At 36.2% G+C, this 26,361-nt stretch overlaps 1 protein-coding gene across 8 annotated transcripts in view; it reads left to right on the plus strand.

The window, feature by feature from the left end:
* The first annotated feature begins 7,643 nt into the window (after positions 1 to 7,643).
* The window catches only part of Pot1 (protection of telomeres 1), a 67,059-nt gene continuing 48,341 nt past the window's right edge, over positions 7,644 to 26,361 (plus strand). Inside the window, exons 1-5 of one of the 8 annotated variants that reach the window (XM_037203476.1) lie at positions 7,644 to 7,720; positions 12,062 to 12,131; positions 18,975 to 19,022; positions 19,512 to 19,547; positions 22,649 to 22,763. In XM_037203476.1, coding sequence (XP_037059371.1) covers positions 19,014 to 19,022; positions 19,512 to 19,547; positions 22,649 to 22,763 — 160 coding nt within the window. In that variant the 5' untranslated portion in view covers positions 7,644 to 7,720; positions 12,062 to 12,131; positions 18,975 to 19,013. Of the gene's footprint in view, positions 7,721 to 12,061; positions 12,132 to 18,974; positions 19,023 to 19,511; positions 19,548 to 22,648; positions 22,764 to 24,771; positions 24,969 to 26,361 lie in introns of those variants that run through there. The other 7 variants (XM_037203479.1, XM_028872959.2, XM_028872960.2 and 4 more) reach the window with 7 other exon arrangements.

Consider the following 26,361-nt stretch of genomic DNA (forward strand, 5'->3'; position numbering starts at 1 on the left):
TCTCCTACTGGAATACTAATGCAGAGGGAAGATATTATATTGGAATGGATATTTTTACCAAATAAACCAAATAAAAAATTAAAAACTTATGTGGAAAAAATCTCTGACTTGATTTACAAAGGAAAACTGAGACTTCGTCAATTAGCAGGCATAGACCCAGCAGAAATTGTCGTACCATTAACTAAGGAGGACATTGAAAAATTATGGGCAGAAAGTGAACCTTGGCAAAGAGCTTGCAGTAATTTTTTGGGAGAAATTAACAGCAAATATCCCAAAAGCAATAGAATTGATCTTATAAAGAGAGCTGAATGGATCTTGCCTCAAATTGTACGGCAAAAACCCATATCTGGAGTTCATACATTTTATACAGATGCCAACAAAGAAGGAAAGGCAGGTTACAAATCAGAAAATTTAAGTAAAGTGGTTCAAAGTCCGTATAATTCAGTTCAAAAATCAGAATTGTATGCTATTCTATTGGTATTAATGGATTTTGCAGAACCTCTCAACATAGTAACTTACTCTCAGTATGCTGAAAGAGTGGTGTTACATATTGGGACTGCAGAATTTATCCCTGATGCTTCAGAATTAACTTCACTATTTATTCAATTACAAGATACAATCAGGAAAAGGAATCATCCTTTATATATAACTCACATTCGATCCCATACTGGTCTGCCAGGCCCTCTAGCACAAGGCAATGATGAGATTGATAAATTATTGATAGGAAATGTGCTGGAGGCCTCAGAATTTCATAAAAAACATCACGTTAATAGTAAAGGTTTAAAAAAGGATTTTTCCATAACCTGGCAACAAGCCAAAGAAATAGTAAAGAAATGTCCTACTTGTTCCTTCTACAATCAAACGCCATTACCAGCAGGATGTAACGCAAAGGGTACTCAGAGAAATGAAATCTGGCAGATGGACGTGTTTCACTTTGCAGAATTTGGAAAATTGAAATATGTACACCACACTATCGATACTTATTCAGGATTTCAATGGGCAACTGCTTTGAGTTCTGAAAAAGCTGATTCTGTAATCACTCATTTGCTAGAAGTTATGGCCATCATGGGTATACCTGCACAAATCAAAACTGACAATGCTCCATAATATGTCTCTGTTAAAATGAAACAGTTTTTTGCTTATTACAATATAAAGCATATTACAGGCATACCACATAATCCTACAGGTCAAGCAGTTATAGAAAGATCAAACAGAACTCTAAAGGATATGCTAAACAAACAGAAATGGGTAACAAAAACCCCCAGAAATAGACTGCATAATGCTCTTCTAACTTTGAATTTTCTGAATGCCAATGAGAAAGGAACAACAGCTGCAGAGAGACATTGGATAATAGAAAAAACTACAGAATTACATCAGCCTATATACTTTAAGGATGTGCTGACCTCAGAATGGAAACCAGGGTATGTATTACATTGGGGACGAGGTTTTGCTTTTGTTTCTACAGGAGAAGATAAGCTGTGGGTACCATCAAAATTGATAAAGGTTTGATTTGAACAAGAGAGACCTCTTAATTGAGGAGGTGATAGTTCATCAACCAGCATGAACATCCAATTTAAACTAACTTGTATCAATAACACATGCCTTTTCATTTAATCAGATAATAACTTGTCAAAAGGAAACATCCCCAAAATTAGTCTTGGGGAAAGGTTTTTGTTTTTGTCTTGTAGGAGAATGAAGGTTAAGGAATCTGAAGAACACTGGACAAATGAGACAACTGAAGAAAAGGGACAAATCATCTATCCCAAGAAACAGAATGAAACGGTGTATGGGTATATATTATCTGAAAAATTTTATGTCTTCCTAAATGTTTGTTTCTGCTTTTCTCTAAAGATTTAACACTATTGGTTTTCTAATAGTCCCAGTTCAATTAAAATTTAAAGCTGACTTTGGAGTTGGAGCTCTTCAGCCATGTTCTTGTCGCTATTACTAATACCACTGCTGTTGTTGCCCCCATATCCTATTTGTTCCACTGGTAACACTAACCATGACATACATGACAAATAGAGAAGACTATTTGGAAGGAACCTTTTATTTCAGCAGAGAATGTCTCTTAGCTGACTTGAAAACCAAGCCTGCAAATGCAGCATTGGATTCCCAGGAAACACAGTCCAGCATCCAGTTCCACTAATCAAGGTCTTACACATGGACCAATCTAGGCCTTGAGTGAACACTACCAAGTTTTCTGCTGAGCTACATAGTGAAGTGCTCTCTCCTTGGCCTGAATTATCGGGATCATTTGGGATTCTCTGAGGATTATCTTAGAGTGATGGCTTCCAAATCCAGTTCAATTGGCACAGAGAAGTCATGACTGGAGCAGGTATTCCTGTGGGCACAACTGCATGGTTTTGGTGGTCTCCTGGAGCTGCTGTCAAATGCCAGAGTAATTTTAGTGTCCAAAAATGCCAGGCAGCCATGTGGGCAGCACAATTTTTGGCAAAGGAACTGATTCTCCATTTGAGGTCATCAGGTATAATATGGTGGATCTGATAACTGCTGCTCATTGGTTGAGTGAATGGGCCCAACATTTGAATTAATTATTAAAAGTCAAGGAGTATGTACAGCAGAGAAATAAAATGAAATTAGCATTCTTAATAATGTTCAACATAATTTTCTTTGTTCAAGACATCAATCTGGCCCACCTTATAGCCAGTATGGAATATAATAAAGCTGTGACATTAGCATGACTGTATGATTAGAGCTCTATATTATGGTGATATTTTAATTGTACTGAAATGTGATTTTATTTGTATGTTAATAAATAAAGTTGCCTGGAGGTCAGAGCTAAAAGTAAGCCATAGCAGAGCTGGGCGTTTGTGGTGCACGCCTTTAATCCCAGCACTTGGTAGGCAGAGCTAGGTAGATCTCTGTGTGGTCAAGGATACAGCCAGCATTGGAGACAAACACCTTTAATCTCAATACCATAGAAGACCTGGAGGGCTTTACATACAGGCAGTGACGAGGCAGTCATGTGGTTGGGTTTACAACCAATGAGAAGGCAGAACAGAACGTCTATATAAAGACAAACAGACAGAAGTAGGTCTCTTTCGGAGAGGTCTCTGGGCTGAAGAGGCTAGCTGCAGCAGGTGGGTAAGGCTCTTAGCTCTGATCTCTTGGTTTTCTTCTTTGCATTGGTTCTGTGTTTCTTATTTAATATGACAGTTGGTTACATCTATACTATATATGGGGTGAATGACTGTTATAAATGTAGAATATGAGCTTTATAAATATATAAAATGTATATATGGCTATCAGATAATCTTAACACAAAAGTGAGCTTAAATAAGATGTGAAAACTTCAAAAATATTTTGGCTCAATTAGCATTAGTTGTGGCTAGATAATAAAAGTAGTAATTTTAATTAACTAAAACAAATACTCAACAAATTGCCCACTCACCAATAACAAGTTACTATTATTATTTCATGAACATAATTTTAGAATTCCTGGACAAATAAATAGAATAAAGCAATCTGATGTGATAGAACTAATTTAAAACTAATTTTTGATACAAAAGTTATTTTCAATTAAAAAGTATTAACTAAAATTTTATTTGAATTAATGAAAGAAAAACAATTGAAGTAAAAGCAGAAAACTGAGGGGGACAGTTAAACTCCAGATTAGTGATTTTTCTCACAAAAAATATGCAGGTAAATGATGATAAAAATGAACTGAGCCAAGGGAGGTGTAACTAGAAGAGAATGCATCCATGTTTGCTCTACTGTTAAGATAAGCCTTGGCCTTCCTCACATCTCAGGGAAAGAGTCAGCTCCAAGTCTTGAGAGAACTATACAGTTTTTAGCAGCAGGCCATTAAATTCCCTGACAGACCTTGACAACATTCTCACACTCTGAAAGAGGTAGGCAAATACCTAGAATAATTAGATTACATGTTCCAGTGAGATGATTTTGAAAAAAAAAAAAAAAAAAAAAAGAACATTTCTGCAGTTTCAGAACTAGGCATAATGATTAAACAATTGTGATTTTACAAATTCTCATAAAAGCGAAGATGACATGTCACAACCAAACACTTCTAAATATTAAAGAGATCATAACTTTATTTCTATTCACATCAGGTCACAAAAAAATGAGAAGGAATATTGGCAGAATTCACAGAAACCTGATTAAGTACCTAAAATATAACATCTGTGAAGCAAAAATTCAGGGGAGATGATGTCCTGAATCAGACATAGAGAGTTATGTATGTGCAGATGGGGAATTATAACAAGTTCATGTGTCTCAGCATGGCATAGCCTTACAGACCTGAATTCTCAGCATTCTGGAAGCTGAAGCAGGAGGATCACAAGTTTTAGTATAGCCTCATTTAAAAGAGTAAATTCCAGGTTTAGGCAACATTTCAATACTCAGTCTCAAAAACTATTGCAAGAAAAATACCAGTTTAAGTACAAGATGATATATATATATATGGGATATACATGATGAGGGTCGATTGCAGAATAAGTATGATGCAATAGAGCACATAAAAATATCAAAATGTAAAAAAATGGATGTATTCATTATTCAATATTCAAATTCAATATTGAGATATTCAAAAGTATTGATACTCAAAAGTATTGAAAATCAATTTGAAAATACTAAGATGTAAGAAATGTCAATTTCAAATTAATATATTTTATTTTTAATTTATTATTCATAACAACTCTATTGATTCCTTATAATCATGTCTTATCTAATAAAATTCCCATTCCACTTCTGATGCCCATTACTTATTAGTGGGAATATTGTTTTAAATATTTCTGGAAAAACGGAACATCTGTACACTACAGATTTTATATTAAAACAACTTATTACATTCAATAATTATAGCATGTAACAATTAATACATTAATTATTAAAATCAGAATATTTTTTAAGTTATTTCAATTGGCCCAGGAAACCAGAAACTGATTGTTTTGTTATTAATATATAATTAAAGCATTTTCCAGTTAATTCAATCTGTCCTTTTATCTTATTATTTTAAAATGTTCCATACATTCATGCTTAATTTTCTGCACTTATGCAAACTAATTGTTGATGTGAGAGAATGCAGTATAGCTTTTGGAAACAGATGCACTCCAAACATAGCTATAAAATGGGAGATTGTGAAATAAACAGGACTACAAGTTATCTGGTTTGTAGAAAATATTGGCATTCTAGAGACGTTGAGAATAGATATTATAACTAGTATACACTGTTATAATACTTCTGGTAGACATCTTCATTAGATCCTGTAGTATGTGGATATACATGTGCAAAAGAGAGGAACAGAAAAAAATGATTGATGTGATAAGGAGTGAAAAGAAAACTAGAGCTATGCAGTAGCAAACTAAAATTGCTTCTAAGCCACCTATGGTCAAAATTCAGAAAGCAGATCATGGGCTGCCCATCCCCAGTGGATACTCCACATTTCAAGCCCCACATCTAAGGCTCAAATAATATCTGAGAAGAGGATGGAATGATCGTAAGGGTCAATGGACCAGGAAGTCTGCTGTGAGACTGTGTCTCCTAGAAATTGGAAGCTACATCCATAATACATCAACAACATGGCTTCCTAAATAGGACAGGAAGAATGGCAACACCGGTAGAGAGGTGGGAATTGCAAGGTCCCCGAATAGAGACAAATAATACAAGTAACTAATGACTGCTGAGAAGGGAGAAATTATCTTCCCCAGGAAGACCCTCCTAATCAGTTTTCTCATAGCAGTTGTTCAATCCTGAAACCATATCCATACAATACTAAACTTTCTTTCATCTTTGTTACTTACAATAACTACATTGACTCCTTATATTCATGTATTAGCTGATAAATAAAATTCCCATTCCAATTCTGATGTTCATTATTAATCAGTGGGAATCTCATTTCAACTATTTCTTGAAGAAAAAAATGAATTTAAAAAAGATTCTAGCCGGGCGGTGGTGGCGCACGCCTTTAATCCCAGCACTCGGGAGGCAGAACCAGGCGGATCTCTGTGAGTTTGAGGCCAGCCTGGGCTACCAAGTGAGCTCCAGGAAAGGCACAAAGCTACGCAGAGAAACCCTGTCTCGAAAAACCAAAAAAAAAAAAAAAAAAAAAAAAAAAGATTCTAAGTTCACACAACTTAAGCTAATCCTTGGCAAACAGGATGAGTTTAGTAACTTTGAAAACAAAACCATGGTGTTCTCAGACTCATTAACAAACTTCTTGGGCAAAACATATCCATTTGTTTTAGCAACAAGGAATCTTCGGTGCTTTTGTCAAAGGAAGTTTCCATGTAGTCTTCTGAGGGTTGGGAAGCATGGAAGAGCTGATGTTAAAGGCAAGGAAAGAAATTTAAAAAAAAAAGTCTCTAAATCAAAACAGTTCTTAGTAAATAAACTTTAACCAAAGAAGAATGTATTTAAATATTGAGGGAAAGTGATTAATGAGGAAAACATGGATATATGCTGGAAGAATAGATGCCATTTTACTATGGCGGAAGTGAGTGTCACTAGCTGGGTAGACGATTTGTCCGATATCCGATACAAATCAGATGGGGAATTAATTCTGAAACAAACGCAAGGCTTCATAAGGAAAAGAAGTACAGCAGTTGACTTCAAAGACTAGGAATTGCTGAACAAAAATGGCATTTCACTTACGGAGAAGGGTTTGCTTTTTCTGGGAAAGGGGGACTTGAATGCGCCCAAGGCACTTAACACAATGTGTGTCACGATTCCCCCATTGCTGCATAATGTTAACCTGTTACAGTGAAGTGATAGCAAGAACTGCAGTCTGGGCCAGTATGTCACCACTGTGGTTGCTGGTGTTTGCTGGTTGTTAACTCCCGGCTTGGCTTGCTTATTGCTAAAGAGGCTACCTCCTGCCCCTCACGTGGAGTTGGGAGCATTTCTTCTGGTTTCCCTCATTAGGATCCAAAAGCCATATAGTGAGCTAAACTTAGAGGACAAATGAGGATAAATAGTATTTCGCAAGTGGGTAAGGAGAATGACAGTATGGACCGGTGCCTTATTTATTATGTTCCTCTAATGGATAGTCCTTGAACTTGAGTTGTTGTTTTTAGTTCATCTATGTTTTATGAACAAGGAGGTGGGAAGGCAAAAGGTAGCTTTATAAAATAATGTCGAGGTTCCTCAATTTACTTGAAAAAATATGTCCCCAATCTGCTGTAAAACAAATAACATTGTTATTCTCGTGTACTTCCATCCTTATAAAAGCTGCATTTGAATGCTTAACATAGAAGGATGAATAAATACATCCTTCCAAAAGTTGCATTTGAACGCTAAACATAGAAGGATAAATAACATAGAAGCCTGAAGGGCTTCTAGTGAACAGAATGGAATCTGGAACCAATGCCTGGTTTGGAATAGGGTTCCCATTGGCTACAGGATTTAGGAATTTTATTTAGGCTTGTGAGCCTAGCCTTTAACAGCTGAGCCATCTCTGCAGTCCAGGATTTAGGAATCTGAAAAGCAGGTCCCGCTCCCCGTGAAGGCTGCAGTTTGCACCTTTGAGTGCTCCGGAAATCCGCAAGGCGTGGAAAGGGGAGCGGCGAGAAGCCTGGGTGGTTGCGACCGACGGGGCGCGGCCACCGCGCTCCGCCTTCTCGCCGTGTTTACCCGGGGAGACCGTCCTAGTGGAGTACGCATGCGTGGACCCAGCTGCGGGCGCGGGCATGACGTCACGTGCGCGGCGGTCCAGAGACCTTGCAGTTTCCCGCGCGCCTGGCTGGTGAGTGAGCTTGGGAAGCTTTGGAGTTGGTGGTGGGTGCGAGGCGGGTCCAGCCCTGGATGAATATAACGAGGACTGTGGAGTTCAACACTTGGTGCAGTTTTGCAGAAACTCCATTCCGTATCGCTAGTGTGCACCGAACACGACCGGGAGGAGACGTGGATAGATCTGAGTGGCAGCCCTCATGCATCTCAGTGGTTAGGGGACGGTGAGTCCATACATATCCAAGTTAACTAGTGATGTTAGTGAGTGGCCCAGCCAAGGAGTCTGAGGAGAAAGATACAAGCCAGACTGCACAGATCAACATCAGTTCTTTCTCATTAGGATATTTATGAGTTCGAGGGAGGAGGCAACCAGTACTTCTTGAAATTAAGCTTTCCGTGCAGTGTGCATACACAATATTTTAATTGCCAAAGGAATTAAAAAACAAAACCCATACTTAATCCCCCCCCCCGTGTGGGAAATTTTAAAATATGGTGATGAAGTAGTGAAACTAAAATCTTAAAACTGGGTCTTAGAAATACTTTAAATACAAAAGCTAAGTGGCAAATAGTTACAGTTCAGCTCCTTGCAAGCATGCTCTGTGTTGGTAATTGCAATAATGTTATAAAGTATGTTCTCTTAATGCCTGCATCTCAACACTGAAAACTAGCTTGTTAAAAAATAAATAAATAAAGAGAAACTCAAAGCACATTATCAGCTATACTTTTGATAAAACCGTGTTTTGCGTCCTCAGCAAGTTGTCAGCTTCCCTAGTTGAATTTTCACTGGACGTCATTGTGAAACACAACTGTGAATGTCACTTGAATTAATAAAGTCAAAGGGGTGCCAGGAGGAAGTTTAGCCACTGAATAAGTTACACAAAGTAGGTTTCAGAGCTCTATAGTCAGATTGTGATCATAGCAATGTGTATATCCAACTAAGAAGGTTGTTAACTCAGAACATATTTTTCTCCTAAAAGGAATGCTCATATTTTATATTCAGCATCATTGTGAGAGATTGGCTTTTATTTTTACAATTATATTTGAGATGAGATATTTCACTGTTATTCATAATTTTCCAGCATTCACTTAACAAACATTTATTGTTTTGTGAGACACTAGATAGGGTTCTGAGGTACAAAGATAAATATATCTAGTCACCATACTAAAGGTGATCTCTAATTCTAATTAATAATAAATGTAGCATTATGGTATGTAAACATGAGATAACTTTTTGGTTTGCTATATTAGATTGGGAAAGTTGAACTGGAACTTTCAAGGTGACAGTGTATTTTACTTAACCTTCCTTTTGAGTAAGAGTAGTCATGTGTATGCTGAGGAATTTGGATGCTAACAGTAAAAATGTGTTAGTTTCATACTTAGTTGTTAACAGGAGAAAGACATGGCCACTCTGCTTCCTGCACAAAGAATATATTGTATATAGAAAGCTTAGAGGGAGAAAATCCAACTAGGCAATGACAGGAATGTAGTAAGAATTGCTAATGAGGCTGGGCGGTGGTGGCGTATGCCTTTAATCCTAGCACATGGGAGGCAGAGGCAGGTGGATCTCCGTGAGTTCCAGGCCAGCGTGGACCACAGAGGGAGGTCCAGGAAACATGCAAAGCTACACAGAAACTCTGTCTCGAGAAACCAACCAACCAACCAACCAACCAAACAAACAAACAAACAAACAAAAAAGAGTTGCTAATGATTTGAATGGATGGTAGAAAGGATAGGAAAAAAAACAGTAACCTAAGGCTAATAAACCGAAAAACTTAGTATTTTTTTTCCTGTTGTGTGGCATTTTATGTGTTAATTCATTTAATCATGATGAAGACTTGTGGCATTGACACTTTTATACCTACCTTACCTGTATAGATGAAGACACTGCATTTCAGAAAGGTTAAGTAATTTTCCTGAGATCAGATAGCTAATAAATGGTAGACATGACATTTAAATCTAGATAGTTTGTGTCAGACTTGGTGAGATAAATTCCAGAGCAATTAGGCTAGAGGGACAATGAGTTCAGGAAGCTTAACTGTCCCCATTCATGCTGGACAAGAGGAGAGGAGACACACATTTAAGCCCTGAATTTAAGTTTGGATATTGGAGAAGTGTCTGGTGCTAGGCCATCTTGACCTTCCTTGAACTGTAGGGTTGGACCTTACTCCTGTGTTCTTTTTCCAAATAGGAGTGGAAGGTGTTTTTGATTTGTTTTCCAGCCACTGTGGGTTTTCTCCAAATTCAGAGGCTTGTTATTCAAGCCCTTAAATTGCTAGACCTTTTTTTTTTTTTTTTCTGAATTAAAGGTAAGGGGGACAGAGTCACAAGGTTTCTGCCTTTCCTCCAGTAACTGCTGCTGCTCTTGGTCTTACCTTTCAAGTCTGTGAAGAAAAGCTTGTAAGTGACTAAATCACCTTGGTTAGCAGCTCCTAAGTGCACTGTACATTTGTAAAGCCCATTCCTGACTTTAACAGTCCATTAAAAATGTCTGGTAAATTTTCTCACAGGTGTTAGACAGTATCTGACTTTTGCTTTGGATAAGCAAGTGCATGCCTCTCTTCTGTCACTGAAGATTCTCTTTCCTCAGCTCTGTGGTGGGTTATTGCCCTATACCTCCTCTTTGGTGGGTCATAGATGGGTTTGAAATTTGCAGGTTGTCCAGTTATTTGTTGTTAATTATTCTTTCTAGCATTTTACCTCTGAGTAAAGCTTTGCATCTTTATTTCTGAATCATTACACATTATCTATACTCTTAGTTTAGGCCTGTAGTATTACAATGATTTTTATGAGTAAAGTTGGTGTGGTTTCTATCTCATCAGTCAACTTGGAACTTTGCTAGTTACATGTAAATCTAAAATATTAATTTGAGAGGTAGGTATTATAGGATCTACTTCAGACATTTTTCAACAAATAAAATAGATATCCATGTTGATGTTTACAAAGAGTCCATAGTATATATGTCATTAAAAATAAGAGCCAAACGAAATTTTGAAAACTCTGGTGAGTAAGCACTTGTTTTTATCTGTATTTTTGAGTAAATAACTTTTTTAAAGTTGGCAGAATGGTTAGTTACTGAACTGGAACAAAAACTAAATTACACTTGTGTCTCAGTGTATTGATTTGACCAGACTATCCTAGTTTATGAGTTTATCATTCATATTTGGAATTTTTTCATTAAATTGTTACTGCCTTCTAAAAGCAAGCTTTTTTTTTGTTAAGAGATAGTATTAGAGGATAAAACAAAGCTTGGAAAAATTGATTTACTTCATCATTCTTTGTATCTAAGCAAAAAGGACTGTTTAACAACTTGATTATGAATGATGTTTATTTTAGGTCCTTTGATTTTTGTCAGGTAACTTATAATAGTCATGTGACCACAATACATTGACTTCCTGAAAGGATGGTCTAAATGAGCATCAGAGAAAGACTTTCTAAAGAGTAATTAAGCTTATTTAGGAATGGAATCGCATTACAACCTGAAAAGCATATCATAGTGAACTGTGAGTATATAGTGAGGACTGTGGCAGTGCGAGGTTTTCAAGGCAAATGAGTGTGTTGCTGAAGATATTTTGGGACACATCCCTGGCGGTAGACATTAGTAGCAAAGGTTACATCAGTCTAGGCTTGCACATTGTGTGTGTGTGTGTGTGTGTGTGTGTGTGTGTGTGTGTGTGTGTGTAGATGTTATTCTAAACGGTCTTATTAAATAAGAAACACAGAGCCAAATACAGAGTTAAAAGCCCAAGAGGTCAGAGCACTATCGAATAGCCTTTAGTTTACCAGTTGCTGCCGTCCTTTTTCTGAGCGAGAGACCTTCTCCTGTGTGATCGTCTTTTTATTGCCTTTCTGTTCTGCCTTCTCATTGGTTCTAAACCCAACCACATGACTTCCTCATCACTGCCTGTCTATACAGACCTCCAGGTTTCTATGGTTGATACTTGGATTAAAGGTGTGTGTCACCATGCTGGCTGTGTCCTTGAACACACAGACTGTGCCTGCCATGTGATCGGATTAAGGGCCTGTGCTACCACTGCCAGACTTCTGCTAAATGGCTTGCTATTAGATCTGACCCCTGGCAATTTTATTTATTAACATACAAATAAAATCACATTTCAGCACAAATAAAATATCGCTCTGTGTGTGTGTGTGTGTGTGTGTGTGTGTGTGTGTGTGTTAGCAGAGACCTTTGTGATTAGTAACTCAGGTAGTCGTAAGAGGGAACCTTCTTTAAAATCTACAAGTGTCTTTTGTGTGTTTTGCTAATGTTACAACTCCTTAAATTTTAATGGTTTAAATCTATTCTAATTGCTTATATATTGTTAAAAACTGTCTTTTTTGCTAACTGCTTTTCTTTCAGGGAAAGCTCAGTCATTTTTTCTTAATGTCTTGTGGAAGTAAAGCAGCTGTTTTGAAGATTAGACTTTAAGGTGTGTAGTGCTTCGTTTCTCCTTACCATTTGACTTACACTCTAGAAATAGGTAACTTTATATATTTACGGTTCACACGGACACACACACATATACATACACGAGTGATTTTTAGTAGATAATACACTTACAGTAATGTACACAGGCAGTATCTATATAAGGAAATCCTACTTTTCCCTTTGCAAAGGGTTGTTGTAGTATCCTCCTCCTACCTCTTGTTTCTTTACTTTTACATGAGGTCTGTTTTCTCTCACAACCAGACTATCACAGTAGCCAACCGTTCTGTCTGGACTTTTTAGGATGACCTAATTTAATAACTTTCTTTAAATTTGCCTTCAACATACTACTTTACAAAGAATACACACACTTGTAATTAGTGTCTAATCCAGAAAAGATATTTGGGTGACTTCCACACCATTATCAGTTTATTATATTTTTCATATTTTAAATATGTCATTTAAAGGTATATAATTTCACAGCTTATGACATACAACTAGGATTATGAGGAACCTTTTGATGGGATCATGACTGCCTTCAAAAGGCCCAGCAAATGTCATAATTAATGATGTGATACTTTAACCTTCCCCTGAGATCAGGAATATAATCTGGGTACTCATCCTACTCCTTGTCCAGGTAGCCTATGTTGTCTGCTAAAGACAGAAAGAAAAAGTGTGTAGACCAGAAAAAGAAGCACTCTAACTGCTATTAGGGACAGATAACACTCTGTATGTAAAAGCGGTCTATAGAAAAGTAGAAGTTTGAGTAAGATTTTCCCAGAGTGTCAGTAGTAAATCATCCATCATTTCAAGTGACAGTTTATCAGTAATTATATCTGCTTTTTGTCAGACTGAGCAAATGTCTTCACAACTTGGTTTACTGATAGTTCCTTCTCAATTGGAATTAGAGTTTTTGTTCACCTTGAGTGCCGATCACTAGTTCTCTTATTTTAGTCTGTTAATATGTAGTTCACCTTCATTGATTTTGTTTTTTTTACTGTTAAAACTATCTGCATTTTTAGAAACAACTGTTTGTTTTTGATGCTCTGCTGGGTTTGGTTCTCTAACGGTTGCTACAGGTTTTTGCTTCTACGTTACCAAGGCTATCAGTGTGAAGCTTTGTTATGACAACACTTTTTTTTAATAAGAATGCAGTTTTCATGAGAAAGGTTGTCAGTGGCCCCTCCTCTTCGTTGTGTGAATAGCTTGGAGAATGATTATTGCTGCCCGAAATGTTTGTGAACCTTTAAATAAGCCGCAGTAAAGCCAGTTGTGGCGGGCAACATTTTTATGGGAGAAATATTGACCAAAAAATGTGTCACCTTCAATTTGAGGTCTGGCTCCTTCAGTTTTACTTGATGTGTCTGAGGGAACTCTTGGCAGTTTTTGTTTCTAAAGGAAATTGTTCTTTTTCTTTAAGTTGACCAATATGCTGATGTAAAGTTGTTCTTTGATGCATTTTAGTATTGATAAGATTAGTAGTGATACTTCATTTCTAGCTTTTGTCTTCATAATTTGTTTATTCTTGGTCATTTCTGGCTAGAGATCTATTTGATGTATTGCAAGTGTCAGCTTTTTTTGTTTTGTTTTGTTTTCTGAGACAGGGTTTCTCTGTGTTGTTTTGGAGCCTGTCCTGGATCTCACTCTGTAGACCAGGCTAGCCTTGAATTCACAGAGATCCGCCTGACTCTGCCTCTCAAATGCTGGGATTAAAGGCGTGCGCCACCACCGCCCGGCTGCAAGTGTCAGCTTTTTATGTCATCAACTTTGTGTATTTTTCATTTTATTACAGTACTTTCTTCCGTGCTAATCTCTTAACTCAGTTCAGTACACCATTAATTCCCTTATAATTTTTTACACAGTTTCCAGCTTGCCTTTTTCATACCTCCTTTATTGTTCTTTATTCTTCTACTTCAGTAATTTTTAATTGATATTAAATCATTTCTGCTCATTTCTGAAATTTTGACCTTTCTGTTTCAGACATTTGATTTTTTTTTGTTTTTTGTTTTTTGTTTTTTTTTTTTTTGAGACAGGGTTTCTCTGTGTAGCTTTGCGCCTTTCCTGGGACTCACTTGGTAGTCCAGGCTGGCCTCGAACTCACAGAGATCCGCCTGGCTCTGCCTCCCGAGTGCTGGGATTAAAGGCGTGCGCCACCCCCACCTGGCTGATTTTTTTTTTTTTAAATTTTATGTCTATAGATGTTTTGCCTTTCTAATTTTATGTGAATGTATGTTTTGCCTGCATGTGTGTGTGCACCACATGTGTGCCTGGTGCTCTCAGAGACTAGAAGAGGATGTCAGGGTTCCTGCACCTGCAGTTATGTGAGTTCTAGGAATCAAACTCAGGTCCTGTGGCCGAGCAATAGTGCTCTTAGCCTTTTCACGGCTGAGCCACATCTCCAGCCCATGTTTTCGTTTCTAGTTCAAACTTGGGCCTTATTCAGGTCGTGCACATGCTTTTCCACTGAAGTGCAACTCAAGCCCTACCCTCCTCTGCAAGGGTTTCACTGGACAGTCCAGACAGGTTGTGAAGTTATGATACCCTTGATTCAATCTCTCAAGTACCAGACTTATGGACATATTACCATGCCTGGTTGGTTTTGTTAAACTCATTGTATGTTCTTATTCTTGTTTTTGTTTTTTTGCATGCCTGAATTATAAACATTTAAATGATTTTCTTCACAATTATATTTCAAAATAACGATGCTTGTGAAAATATAGTTACGAGGGTAAGACTGTTGTGTCTAAAAGACTTATCTATATATGTATGTTATGTTTTTATCAGTTGACAAAGAAAATTCAAAAGCAAAAGCAACAGTTTGTATTTTTTTTTTGGAAAAATTAGCAATCGACTGTAAAAGTTTTCTTTAAAGTGGCAGGATAATTTTATATTATTATTTTAAAATAGATTTAGAGTTATTAATGGTACAGATTCATTTTTGATAATTTGTCAATTATATTTTACAAATATACCTAAAATATAAAATATATTTTATATTTAAAATATACCTAAAATATATGCCTAAAATGTAAAATATGGCATATAGGTAATATACCTAAAAAAGTGATGCTTTTAAAATTGCAAGTCAGTTGGCTGTATATATAAAGGAATGGTTTCTCCTTTCCCTTCATTTCAGCATTTAGTATTCAACAGAACCTTTGTACTTATATTTATTTCCCCCTCAATTAAACTGAGTGCAATTAAAAAATTACTGTATTTTGTAACTCAGTGTACTCATAAGATTCTTAGTGATTAAAAAAAAATGCCTGAAAAGCCCTTAACCAAGTAGTAAGTAATCAAGGTAAACTTGCAGCCTGTGACTAGGATAAGACTAGGTAGGATTAATCCCAAGCAGAGATGTAAAAAAATGTAACAACAACAACAACAAAAAAACTAAACAAAACCCAAACCAAAACAAAAAAAACCCCAAAAAATCAAAAATGTAAAAACAAAAATTTGAATCATTGCAGTGTTGTTGGTTGATCTTGATCTTTGGGGGGCCCACCACCCAGATCCCAAATAAATTACACAGGGAGGCTTATTCTTAATTATGAGTGCCCAGCCTTAGCTTGGCTTGTTTCTTTCCAGCTTTTCTTAACCTAAATTATCCCATCTACCTTTTGCCTCTGGGCTTTTACCTTTCTCTGTTTTTTTATGCCTTATTTCTTACTCTGTTGCTCGTTGTGTAGCTGAGTGGCTGGCCCCTGATGTCCTCCTTTTCCTCTTGCTCTTAGATCTCTCCTCGCCCAGATCTCCTTCTATTTATTCTCTCTGGCTGCCAGCCCTGCCTATCCTTTCTCCTGCCTCGCTATTGGCCTCCTGCCTCAGCTCTTTATTAGACCATCAGGTATTTTAGACAAGCACAGTATCACAGCTTCACAGAGTTAAACAAATGCAACATAAACACCTTAAAATAATATTTCCCAACATTGTAATATACTACCTCAATTGAATGAAGAGAAAACATATTAAATGATTATGTCAGTTGATGCAAAAAATGTATTTGACAAATCCCAGCACTTTTCATGATAGTAGAATCCAGAAAGTTAGACGAGTACTTTCTTGTTATGATGAAGAACATTTATATATATATATATATATTATATATATATAATAAGTTGGCCATATATATATATGGCCAACTACATGTTCAGGAATACAGAGGTCAAAGGACCACATGTCGAGTTGGTCCTCTCCTTCCTCCATGTGAGTTTTGCAATCAAACTTAGCTTGTAAGCTTGTCATCAGCTTCTTTAACTGATTGAGCCACTTTGCCAGCCTTTATTATGAAAAATTTTAGACATAGACCCAGTGAGAGTTATTTAACGAATATTCATACATTGGTCACCTAACTTCAGCAGTATAGAGTTTCTAGAGGAAGAGAAGTGATAGAAAGACTGTATATTATTTGTGTAGACTTTAGAGGCTGGATAGCCTTAAAAATGGCCATCTGAATTCTGGAAAGGCTGAGAACCCAGTTCATCCAATCAGTCTGATGGCTCATCAGTCTCAGTCTGGTGCTGAAAGGCTGCAGTATTTCTGGAAAGCCTTTGGAACATTCAAGAATCTGGGTCTGATGTCAGTAAAGGATAGCAGCAGCAGTGGGATTGTTACACTCACCAGCAGGAAGGAAAGGAGGCAGAAAAGCTGCTTGCTTTTCCCTTAGACCTCTGGGGATGCATTATATGACTCTTAGCTGGAATGTACCACCCATCTGATGGAAGAACTTCTCCCTACTTCTTCCTGGAAATGCCCTCAAAGACTTCCCCAGAGGCATGTTACTTAGCAGATTCCAGATCTATCAAGGTCAACAATCACATTTATCAGCTACTTTATTTTGTCTTTTGAGTATTCAACTCATTTGACTGTTGTATATTTATTTTGAGACACATTTATGAACTATGTAACTTAAGCCATATTTCAGGATGTAGAAGAACAGTCTCCAAAAATTATACATGCATGTGTACATGTTTATGCCAAAAGATCATTAGGCTATCGAAATATTCACTCAATTTTTAAAAGATATACTTATTTATATCTGTGACTGCATTAGCATCACATGCCTGATGATACCAAGTGAAGAGGCCAGTAGAGGACATTGGGTTCCATGAGAATTGGAGTTTTAGGTGGTTGTGATGTCTGATGTGGGTGCTGAGAACTGAACTGAACTGGTGTCCTTATAAGAGCAGCAAGCTGCACTCTGTCCTGCTCTTTCTCATCTATATTTTAACAGTAATAGCGAAACTAATGTCTTCATTGGTATGTGGCTCTTCCTAATTTTTGGGGTGTATACACAGACACAATTCCATTATTACAATATAAATAATTTAACAGTAGCTTTTGTGTATGATCACATTTCAAGTGAGACCTTCCCTGTGGTTATTTAGTGAATTCTTTTTCAATTTGTTTTCTTCTACCAGAGTGGCATCTCAAATAGGAAACTCTCTGTGAGGGTTTGTAGTAATTGAAGGACTATCTATCCTGCATGATAGAAACTAAAGCTAGCGTTAGTGGCACTGGCAGAGGATGGATGGTTAACCTGCCGTTTGTGTGTCTCCTAGGTTCTGAACTTTCTAAAACGCTGAATATCTTCTTTCCCTGCCTTTTTCTAGGTTAAGGAAATATTTGAGTCAAAATCAGCTGTACTTTGGTATTATGTATTCCCTATAAATTTTGTTATTTTTGTTTCTTTGTGTATAATATTTATATTTGAAAATGTTTTTAAGTGAAATAGTAAATGTGAATTACTGGTGATTTGTATGTATATGTGTGAGAAGGGGTGCTGTGTGGGGGGGGTACATTAGAATTTAGAACTGACATTTGTTAGATTAGACAATAATCTAGTAAATCTTTGACTAAAATCTTACTTCCATTTACATTAGACTAAAATCCTATTTTCATTTAAATTATCATGTATTGCTCCAAAGTCAGTTGAAAACAAAGTATTTTTCACTTTTTGTGAAAATTGCTTATTTGAGATTGTTTATTTTGTTCCTTAAGTGCCCAGCATGTGCTAGAAAGGTAACAGCTTTGGTGAGAAGGAAACTTTTTTATGGATTTAAGTGTAAAGAACTGTGGCTCCTTGGCCTTGTCTAGTCATGCTGTGGTTTTAATGGGACAAAGTCAGCAAATAAAATAATGTTTCTGTAAGTCTGGGGGTGAAATGCTTAGTCTGAACTGCTTTAGTTGTTTGCTGTGGAGGCTGAAACATTCTCATTGAATTGAATTTGCCAAAACAAAATGACAGTGGATGGATTAAGGGAAATAAAAGTGATAATAGTGCTCATGAGCCATAAAAGTGCCACACGTAAAGACCCGAGTTTGCGGCTTGGATACCCTCTTCACACTTTTCCCCCTCTTCACAATCACTGAGTTACTGATCCTCCCCCACTAAAACTGTCCGTAGTACAGTGGTGTCTGTTCTGAGACAGAGAACATGGAGTTGCCCTGCACTTGAGTGCTGTGTTGGACTGTCAGTCTCTACCTTTGTGGTGAGTTAATAGTGGCTGATGAAGTTGCTTTTGGGAGATTGGAGAGGGTCGATTCCCTCTTTTAGTACATTTTCATTTGATCTTACATCTTTAACATTTTTTTAAGATTATTAATTATGGGAATTTATGTGTGAGTAAGGTTATGTACACTTGAGTGCAGGTGCCTGTGGAGGCCAGAGCAGTGTGTTGGGTCCCCTGGAACTGGAGGTATAGGTGGTTGTGAGTGCTTGACATGGGTCATGGGAACCAAATAGAGAGAATTGGAGTATTGTTAAGTGCATAGTTAACTGTATTTGAAAACCTGTAGTCACATTGGAAGTCACATATGTACAAATAAGTCTCTGTTTTGTTTTCAGGTTTTTGGTAAATCTCTAAGAGGATTTTCCACAGAAGCAATGTCTTTGGTAAGCTGATGTTTAATATACAGTGATATATACACATTTACACAGCTGCTTCATATTTTGAACTACTTTATAATTTGATTTTAAATTAGCCTATTTTGTAGTCAGATTTTACATTAGTGCCAATCCAATGGAAAACCAGCATCTTCACTTTTTTTATATGATGATGTTATATTATAGTTTTGTATCTATCTAACAATATTTGATTATTTTTGCCCATATTATCTACTAATATCTCTGCATAAGCTGTGCACATGTAAGAAAACTGGAAGGAAATCAGCTCTTACTTAATGAACACATGCAATTTTTATTAGTTTAAACCACATGCAAATTAATTTCTTCTTTTGTCAGCTTGTATTAAAACAGTTTCTTGTGTGCTGAATTGTGATTTAACAAATTGTATAAATAAAAATTTTTTTATATTTACACATTTTTTAATCATTTTTTATTTTATAAAATTTTGGTGTCTAAAGGAAGGTTCCATTTTTATAGATTGGATACGTGAAGCTGAATGAAGCTGGAAGGAAGGTGATACATTGATAAAGTTTAATATAATATGTATATTCTACCTATATTTATTTATTATTTATTTCTGTTTCTGTGTATGGAGTTTATGTACACCACTTGTAAGCAGGTGCCCACAGATGCCAGAAGGCATTTGGTCTCCTGGAACTGGAGTTACAGATGTTTGAGAGCCACTCATTGTGGGTGCTAGAAACCAAACCTCAGTCCTCTGCAAGAGCAGTAAGCAGTCTTTTAACTACTGTGTGTGCACCCAGAAAGTACTTGTATATGCCAGCAGGTGATGGTCAGATGTCTTCTATCATTATTTGCCATATATTCTGAAGCAGAATATTTCACTGAAATGCAGGTTTGCTAACTCTAGTCTAGCTAACCAGCTTGTTCCTGGGTCCTCTGTCTCTGCCTGAATTCAGAGTGTTGTGATTACAGGTGGACTGCCAAACCCACCCAGTGTTTACCTGCGTGTTCCAGTCTTCACATACGTATGGCCAGTGTAGTATCATCTACTGAACCATCTCCCCAGCCCTACTAGATACATTTTCATCTTTCTGGCATAATTGTCTTGATTTTTATCCACAGCTGTAAATTATATTTCATTTAACCCATTTTTAGGGATGAGTTTCTTTTGTGTGAGGAGAGGTTGTTGTGTTGCTGTTTGTTGCTTTGGAGTTTTTGATTGGTTCTAGGGATTAAAACCAAACAGTTGTCAATGACAGTCAACACTGTCTCTGAGGTACATCCTCAGTCCCTAGTACTCACATTCTCTTGCCAAACTGTGTGATAAGCTTTGTCTTAAACTATCAAGACATAATAGAGGCCTTTTATGTCTTTATGAAACCTAGAGAGGTGACCTGTGTGCTGAAAGGTTTTTGTAGATGTCATCAAATTATCTTTAGTGTATTGTATCCAGTAGCTTTTTAGTGAATATGTTTTAGTATCTTGGGTAAGTGACTTTCTAGATCTATGTTGTCTAATGTCGCAGCAGCTGGACATGAGAGGCTATCAAATGGAAAATAAAAAATGTGTGGCTAGGTGTTGGCACATGCTGTAGTCCCAGCATGACAGAACTCCATGAAGCAGGATCTCACAAGGAGACTGTCTCAGGTCAAAAAAGGAAAACTCAGTTCATAGCCACAGTGGTTATATTTCAGTCTTCTATTTGCCATTGTGTTGACTACAGCAGTCCCCTTTTCGCACAAGGTCCTATTGCACAGAAATATTCTAGTCCTTTTGGGAATATTCATGGAACAATAAAGTGCCCCAGTAGCCACTATCCTAAAAAGAAATACCAGATTGTGTTACTAGCTTAGGGCATGGTAGGATGCTTTAAGTACTATATTCTTATTGGTGTAGATATTAGACACTTTTGCACCACCTTTCAGACTATTTTTGGATCCCTGAGATAATGTTATATCCAAGTGCTTGTAATGCTGTTAACTTTGTAGATTTAGTGTTTCCATGTTACCACTTATCAGTGATACACATTTATTTATCACTCCTCTTATCTAGCCCTATTAGCTTCCCCTAACAACATTTGTCTCAAGTTAAAAATGATTGTATGCCCACTGTCCCTGTAGTCTTGATTTAGGGCATTATCCTTTACTGTCAGCAAGGGAAACAAATTGCTACTCAGGTTAGGTTTATTTGTAGTATTACATAAATTTATTTATGATGTTCACAGATAATTCTCGCTCAATAGTACATTAATCCGACTTATAAGAGAATGGGTATAGAGAAAAATCAGTTAACTTATTTATATTGAAAAGAATAGCTATATTAATTTATAGTAACTACTTTTCATGGGAAGGCAAATTAATAATTAAAAAGTTTTTTTGTTTTGTTTTTTTCTCATTTTCTGTTTTGAATCAGTAGGCAGTTACTGTTTAGTCTTCCCAAGCTGTGCTGGTTTTCCCATTCTTCTCAGTATGGAGCACACTTGTTAAGGCAGGATGCTGAGTCCAGTTATATTGATGGCTTGATTTGACAGCCCAAATCTCCCTTTTATTCCTTTTGCTGAGCATTATTCTATCATAATTAATGAGCTACACTCTTCTTGTATTTTAAAGACTGATTAAATTGCAAAGCCCCTTCTCTGTCTGTGCTGAAGAATCAGCTTTCTTAAAAAGAAAAAGGAATTTATTTCTGTTTGACATTTTAAATAGTTATTTTCAGAGTGGCATGTTAATTTTATTTTTCAATGGGGCAGGAATAAATGGGCTACTGAAATTTTACATGTTAATTTAGTGATGCTGTTAGCATGAGATACAGCTTTACACAAGATTTTCTCTTTTCCCTTATTATTGTTTTGAATTGCATTATTCAATTGATTTCTGAATCAAAGCCCATTTTTTTTCCAGCTTAAGTAATAAAGTCTTTAAATTCTATAGATGTGTGTGGAGGGGAGGTGATTTTGATTGTCTGAGAAATTTTGAAGTGATAATTTTAAAACAAGTTCTAAAATTTCGGTTTTTGGAATTTCCTCTGCCAAGCTGTAGTATAAATTTCATTTTCCAGTTTTATTTCTTTGTCATATAGGGAAGAAGTAACTGGATGGTTTAATGTTAAAGAACCCTTAGAACTAGATGCACTTGGGAATATTCGAGACAGAAACATTGTCCCCACCTCCCAAGGTCAGAGTCCTTTATTGACAGCACAGCACTCTAGTGGCTGGATGCCTCAGTGCACTTACTCATCTCCCTCAGTAAGAATCTCTTAGAGCTCTGACACTGATGGTGCACACACCTCACACTTTCTCTATTACTTCAGTTGTACACCAGCTTTTGATATTCTAATGGAGTTTTGTACTTTTCTTGTTGAAGTAGTATAATTAAAATTTAAGCTGGTTATACTTTCATAGATTTATGCATTAATTTATCTACTTATGAATAAAATTATTTCAAGAACACTAGTTGGTTTCTATAGTAACATTTGGAAGTAGTGCTTTTCTTTCTTTCTTTTTTTTTTAACTTTCCCCTTTGCATTTTGAAGTTCTTCTCTTTAGGATAAATCTTTTAAAATGAAATAATATATACTTGGCAGTTTACAGATATCACCATAATAGTCTAAAATGTAGATAGTGATATAATTGCTGTCTTTTCTTTCTTTAGGTTCCGGTAGCTCCCTATATATATACACCCTTGAATCTACTTAAAGAAGGTACAATTGTCCATGTCTATGGTGTTGTGAAATTCTTTAAGCCTCCATATCTCAGCAAAGGAACAGGTATGTATCAATGTATGTGGTGTTTTATGGACAAGAACTGCATTATTGCTCTCAGGGACACAACTCAGAACATGCACAATCCTGATTTTTAATTGTCAAACAATAATGAATAATATTCTTTGACTATTTAATTTTTGAAGTGAATTAATCCAATGTGGTCTTTAGATTCCAGGGTTTTATTTACTACAACATAAATACAGTTTTAAAGGATGCTAAATGATATGAAAATATGAATTTGTTTGTAGCTGGAGTTTTCTCTGGTCCTGCCCCAGCCTGCAGCCACTTTGACACAAAGAGGCTTATGTGATTTTCAAACTATATGGGCTAATGGCTCAGACTTCTTGCTAGCTAGTTCTTACATCTTAAATTAACCTATTTCTATAAATCTATACTTTGCCGTGTGTCTTGTGGCAAGTACTTTACATCTTGCTTCTCCTAGTGGGGGCTAGCAGCATCTCCTCTGCTCTGTCTTTCTCCTTCCTCTCTCTAGTTAGAATGTTCCATCAAACCTTTTTCTGCCTTACCATTGGCCAAACAGCTTTATTTATCAACGAATCAGAGCAACACATATACAGAACGACATCCCTATCATTTTTTGATGAAGGTGAACATGTTAGCAGATACTGAACATCACAGTCCTGTAACAGCACATCAGTTACCCTCAAGTCTGGCATGGAAATGAAAGACAAACAGAAGAGAAAAACTAGCCATAGTTATGTTAATGGATACACACTATAGATTATGCCAAGTGTGATCTGGTAAAAGTATGCTGGGAGAATTAAAAGAATTTTTAAATAATTGAAGTTAAATACTTGTAAGCATAGAGTGTATTGCTGTATTTTAAAGTATATTACATGAACCCCATCTTAACCACAAAGAAAATACCTGTGAGAAAGATACTAACAATATATTAATAGTAGTAGTAGTAGTAATAATAATAATAATAACTTATCATTATAAAAGCTCAGTGTAGATTGTATAGAAGAAATTATCACAACTTTTAAAACAACATATTCGTGACTCTCACTGCTAACGTTACTAGTTGGTGAAAAGGATAAAAATTTGCCCTCAGAAATTAGAAAATTGCAGTGTGGCCCGTTTTCACTGCTGTGTTCAGCATTGGAACACACTGCTGTGTTGGAGGTCGTAGCCAAAGCAGTTGCAGGAAGGAAGTAAAAGAAATGGCCAATTGGGAAAGATGAAATAAAGCTATGTTTGTAGAGAACATCCTGTAAGTAATAAATACTACACAAAATTTTCCTTTGAGAAATAATAAATGAGTTTAGTAAAATTACAAGATCAAACTTAACATTATATAAGCATATCAGTGATGAGCAATTCCAAAGGTTAACAAAAAGAGAATTTGATTTAGAATAGCATTAATTGTATAAAGTACTTAGGAATAAGCTTAAGCAGGGAAGGTACTTCTTGTATACTAAGCAGTACAGAATATTGCTGGAATCAAAGATGACACAGAGAGATATGATGATATCCTATGTCCATGGATAGCAAGGCATAATAGTCTCCAAAAATTTACAATCTTCAAAGCAATGAAAAATTATTGCAATAATAAAAAATCTGTTTTGTTTTGTTTTTTTAAATAGGAAAGGAAAAATCAGTGTTAAAAAAAATATGTAGAGGGCTCTGAATGGTGAGAAAGAGTCCTTAGGAAGGAAAATCTGAAAGTTTATGATGCTCTCATTTCCTAAGCATATTACAAATCTACAGTCATTAAAACAGTATAGTCCTAGCAGGAATACATCTATATTTCAGTGGGATTAAATTGAAATATTAGAAGTAAAAATTCATATGTATGTTCACCGAGCCATTGGCAGACATGCCAGGAATACACAGTGCAAAAATGTTGGTCTCTTCCAGTAGTGCTGGGAAAACTGGATGTCCATGTTCAAAGGAAAACAAAAAGCAAAGTATTTAAATACATGACATGATGACATGAAATTGAAACTGTCAGAGTAAATGCATTAAAAGCTTCTTTACCTGTTTTTAGACAGGATATCTTTTATATGACATCAAAGAAATCCACCACCAAAAAAAAAAAAAGAAGTCACATGGCAAAGGACCAAGTTGTAGACTTCTCAGCCAAAGAACTGGCCAGTACAGCGAAAGACAGCCTATAGAATGGGAGAGACTACTTGTCTAAAGACAACCTATAGAATTGGAGAGACTACTTACCTATCTCTTAAGGTACTTATCTCAGATATTTAGGGAACTCTTACATCTCAACAGGAAGAAATAAAATAAAAATAAGCTTACTTAGAAATTAGATCAATGAGTTGGATAGACAGTTCTTCAAAGAAGAGAGAGAGAGCAGGTAGAACATGAAAAAACATGGTGATAGGCATGAGGCAAAGAAGTCTACCATCCATAGCCACCACTCTATACCTGTTAAGGAGACCATTATTACCAAAAAGCCAAAACAAATGTTGATGTGGCTATGAAGAAAGTGGACTTTTATACCCTGTTGTACTATTGTGCTGCACTCAAGGAATAAATTTTCTCAAAAGTGGAAATTCCTTTTGATCCAACAGTCACTTATAGATACTTAGCTAAATAAATTGAAGTCAGGATCACAAAGAAATACTCTTATTTTCACGGTTCACTGCAGTGTTACTCACAAGTTGTAGAATCAGTCAAATGCCCATCAAGGGGTGAATAGATGAAGAAAACCACATATCCTTCCAGTAGAGTATTGTTGAATTTATGAAGAAGGAAATCCTATTATCCACAGCAATGTGAGAAACCCTTAAACCCAGTTTATCAACTGAAGTATGTCAGTAAGAGGCCAGATGCCATGTACCACTTTGGGTAGCTGTGTATATATATAGTCATGCACAGGAATGAAAAGCAAAGTGGCTATTTTTGGCTGGGGGATAAAGTGAGTAGGAAATGGATATTTGCTGTTTAGTGACTAAATTTTCAGTTATGCAAGGTTAAAGAAAAGAAAAGGTTGTAGGGATCTATTTTGCTGAATTGTGCTTGTATATTACATTGTGCAGTACACTAAAATTTTGTTCAATTGGTAGACCTTATGTTATCCCATTACTCAAAAAAGAATATTTGGTGAAATTAAAAGATCGAAATTAAAACTACATCAATTTTCATAGTTTTCTATGTTTTTATAGTTTTCAAAGAAAATTAAGAAAGTATGATCCATAAATTGTATAATAATGTAACTCTTTAAACAAATTTGTAAAAAGGTGTATCAAAAACCATTAATTTGCCGGGCGGTGGTGGTGCACGCATTTAATCCCAGCACTTGGGAGGCAGAGGCAGGCGGATCTCTGTGAGTTTGAGGCCATTCTGGTCTATAGAGCGAGACCCAGGAAAGGCTGAAAGCTACACAGAGAAACCCTGTCTCGAAAAACAAAACAAAACAAAACAAAAATTAATTTAGTTTTTTTTACAAGACAATAAAAACAGAGACTACACTTTACCTTAGATTAATTCAACTCAAGTAAATTGAACACTTGTTAGTTTATTTCACTTATTCTAAAACACTATTTATTAAGATTACTGTATTAAGTATTATTAAGTACAAAGAATACTACAAAAGTATCCTTTTTATTTTTAATGGGAA

This window comes from Peromyscus leucopus, chromosome 3 (genome assembly GCF_004664715.2).
Source record: "Peromyscus leucopus breed LL Stock chromosome 3, UCI_PerLeu_2.1, whole genome shotgun sequence".
Classification (NCBI taxonomy): Eukaryota; Metazoa; Chordata; class Mammalia; order Rodentia; family Cricetidae; genus Peromyscus; species Peromyscus leucopus.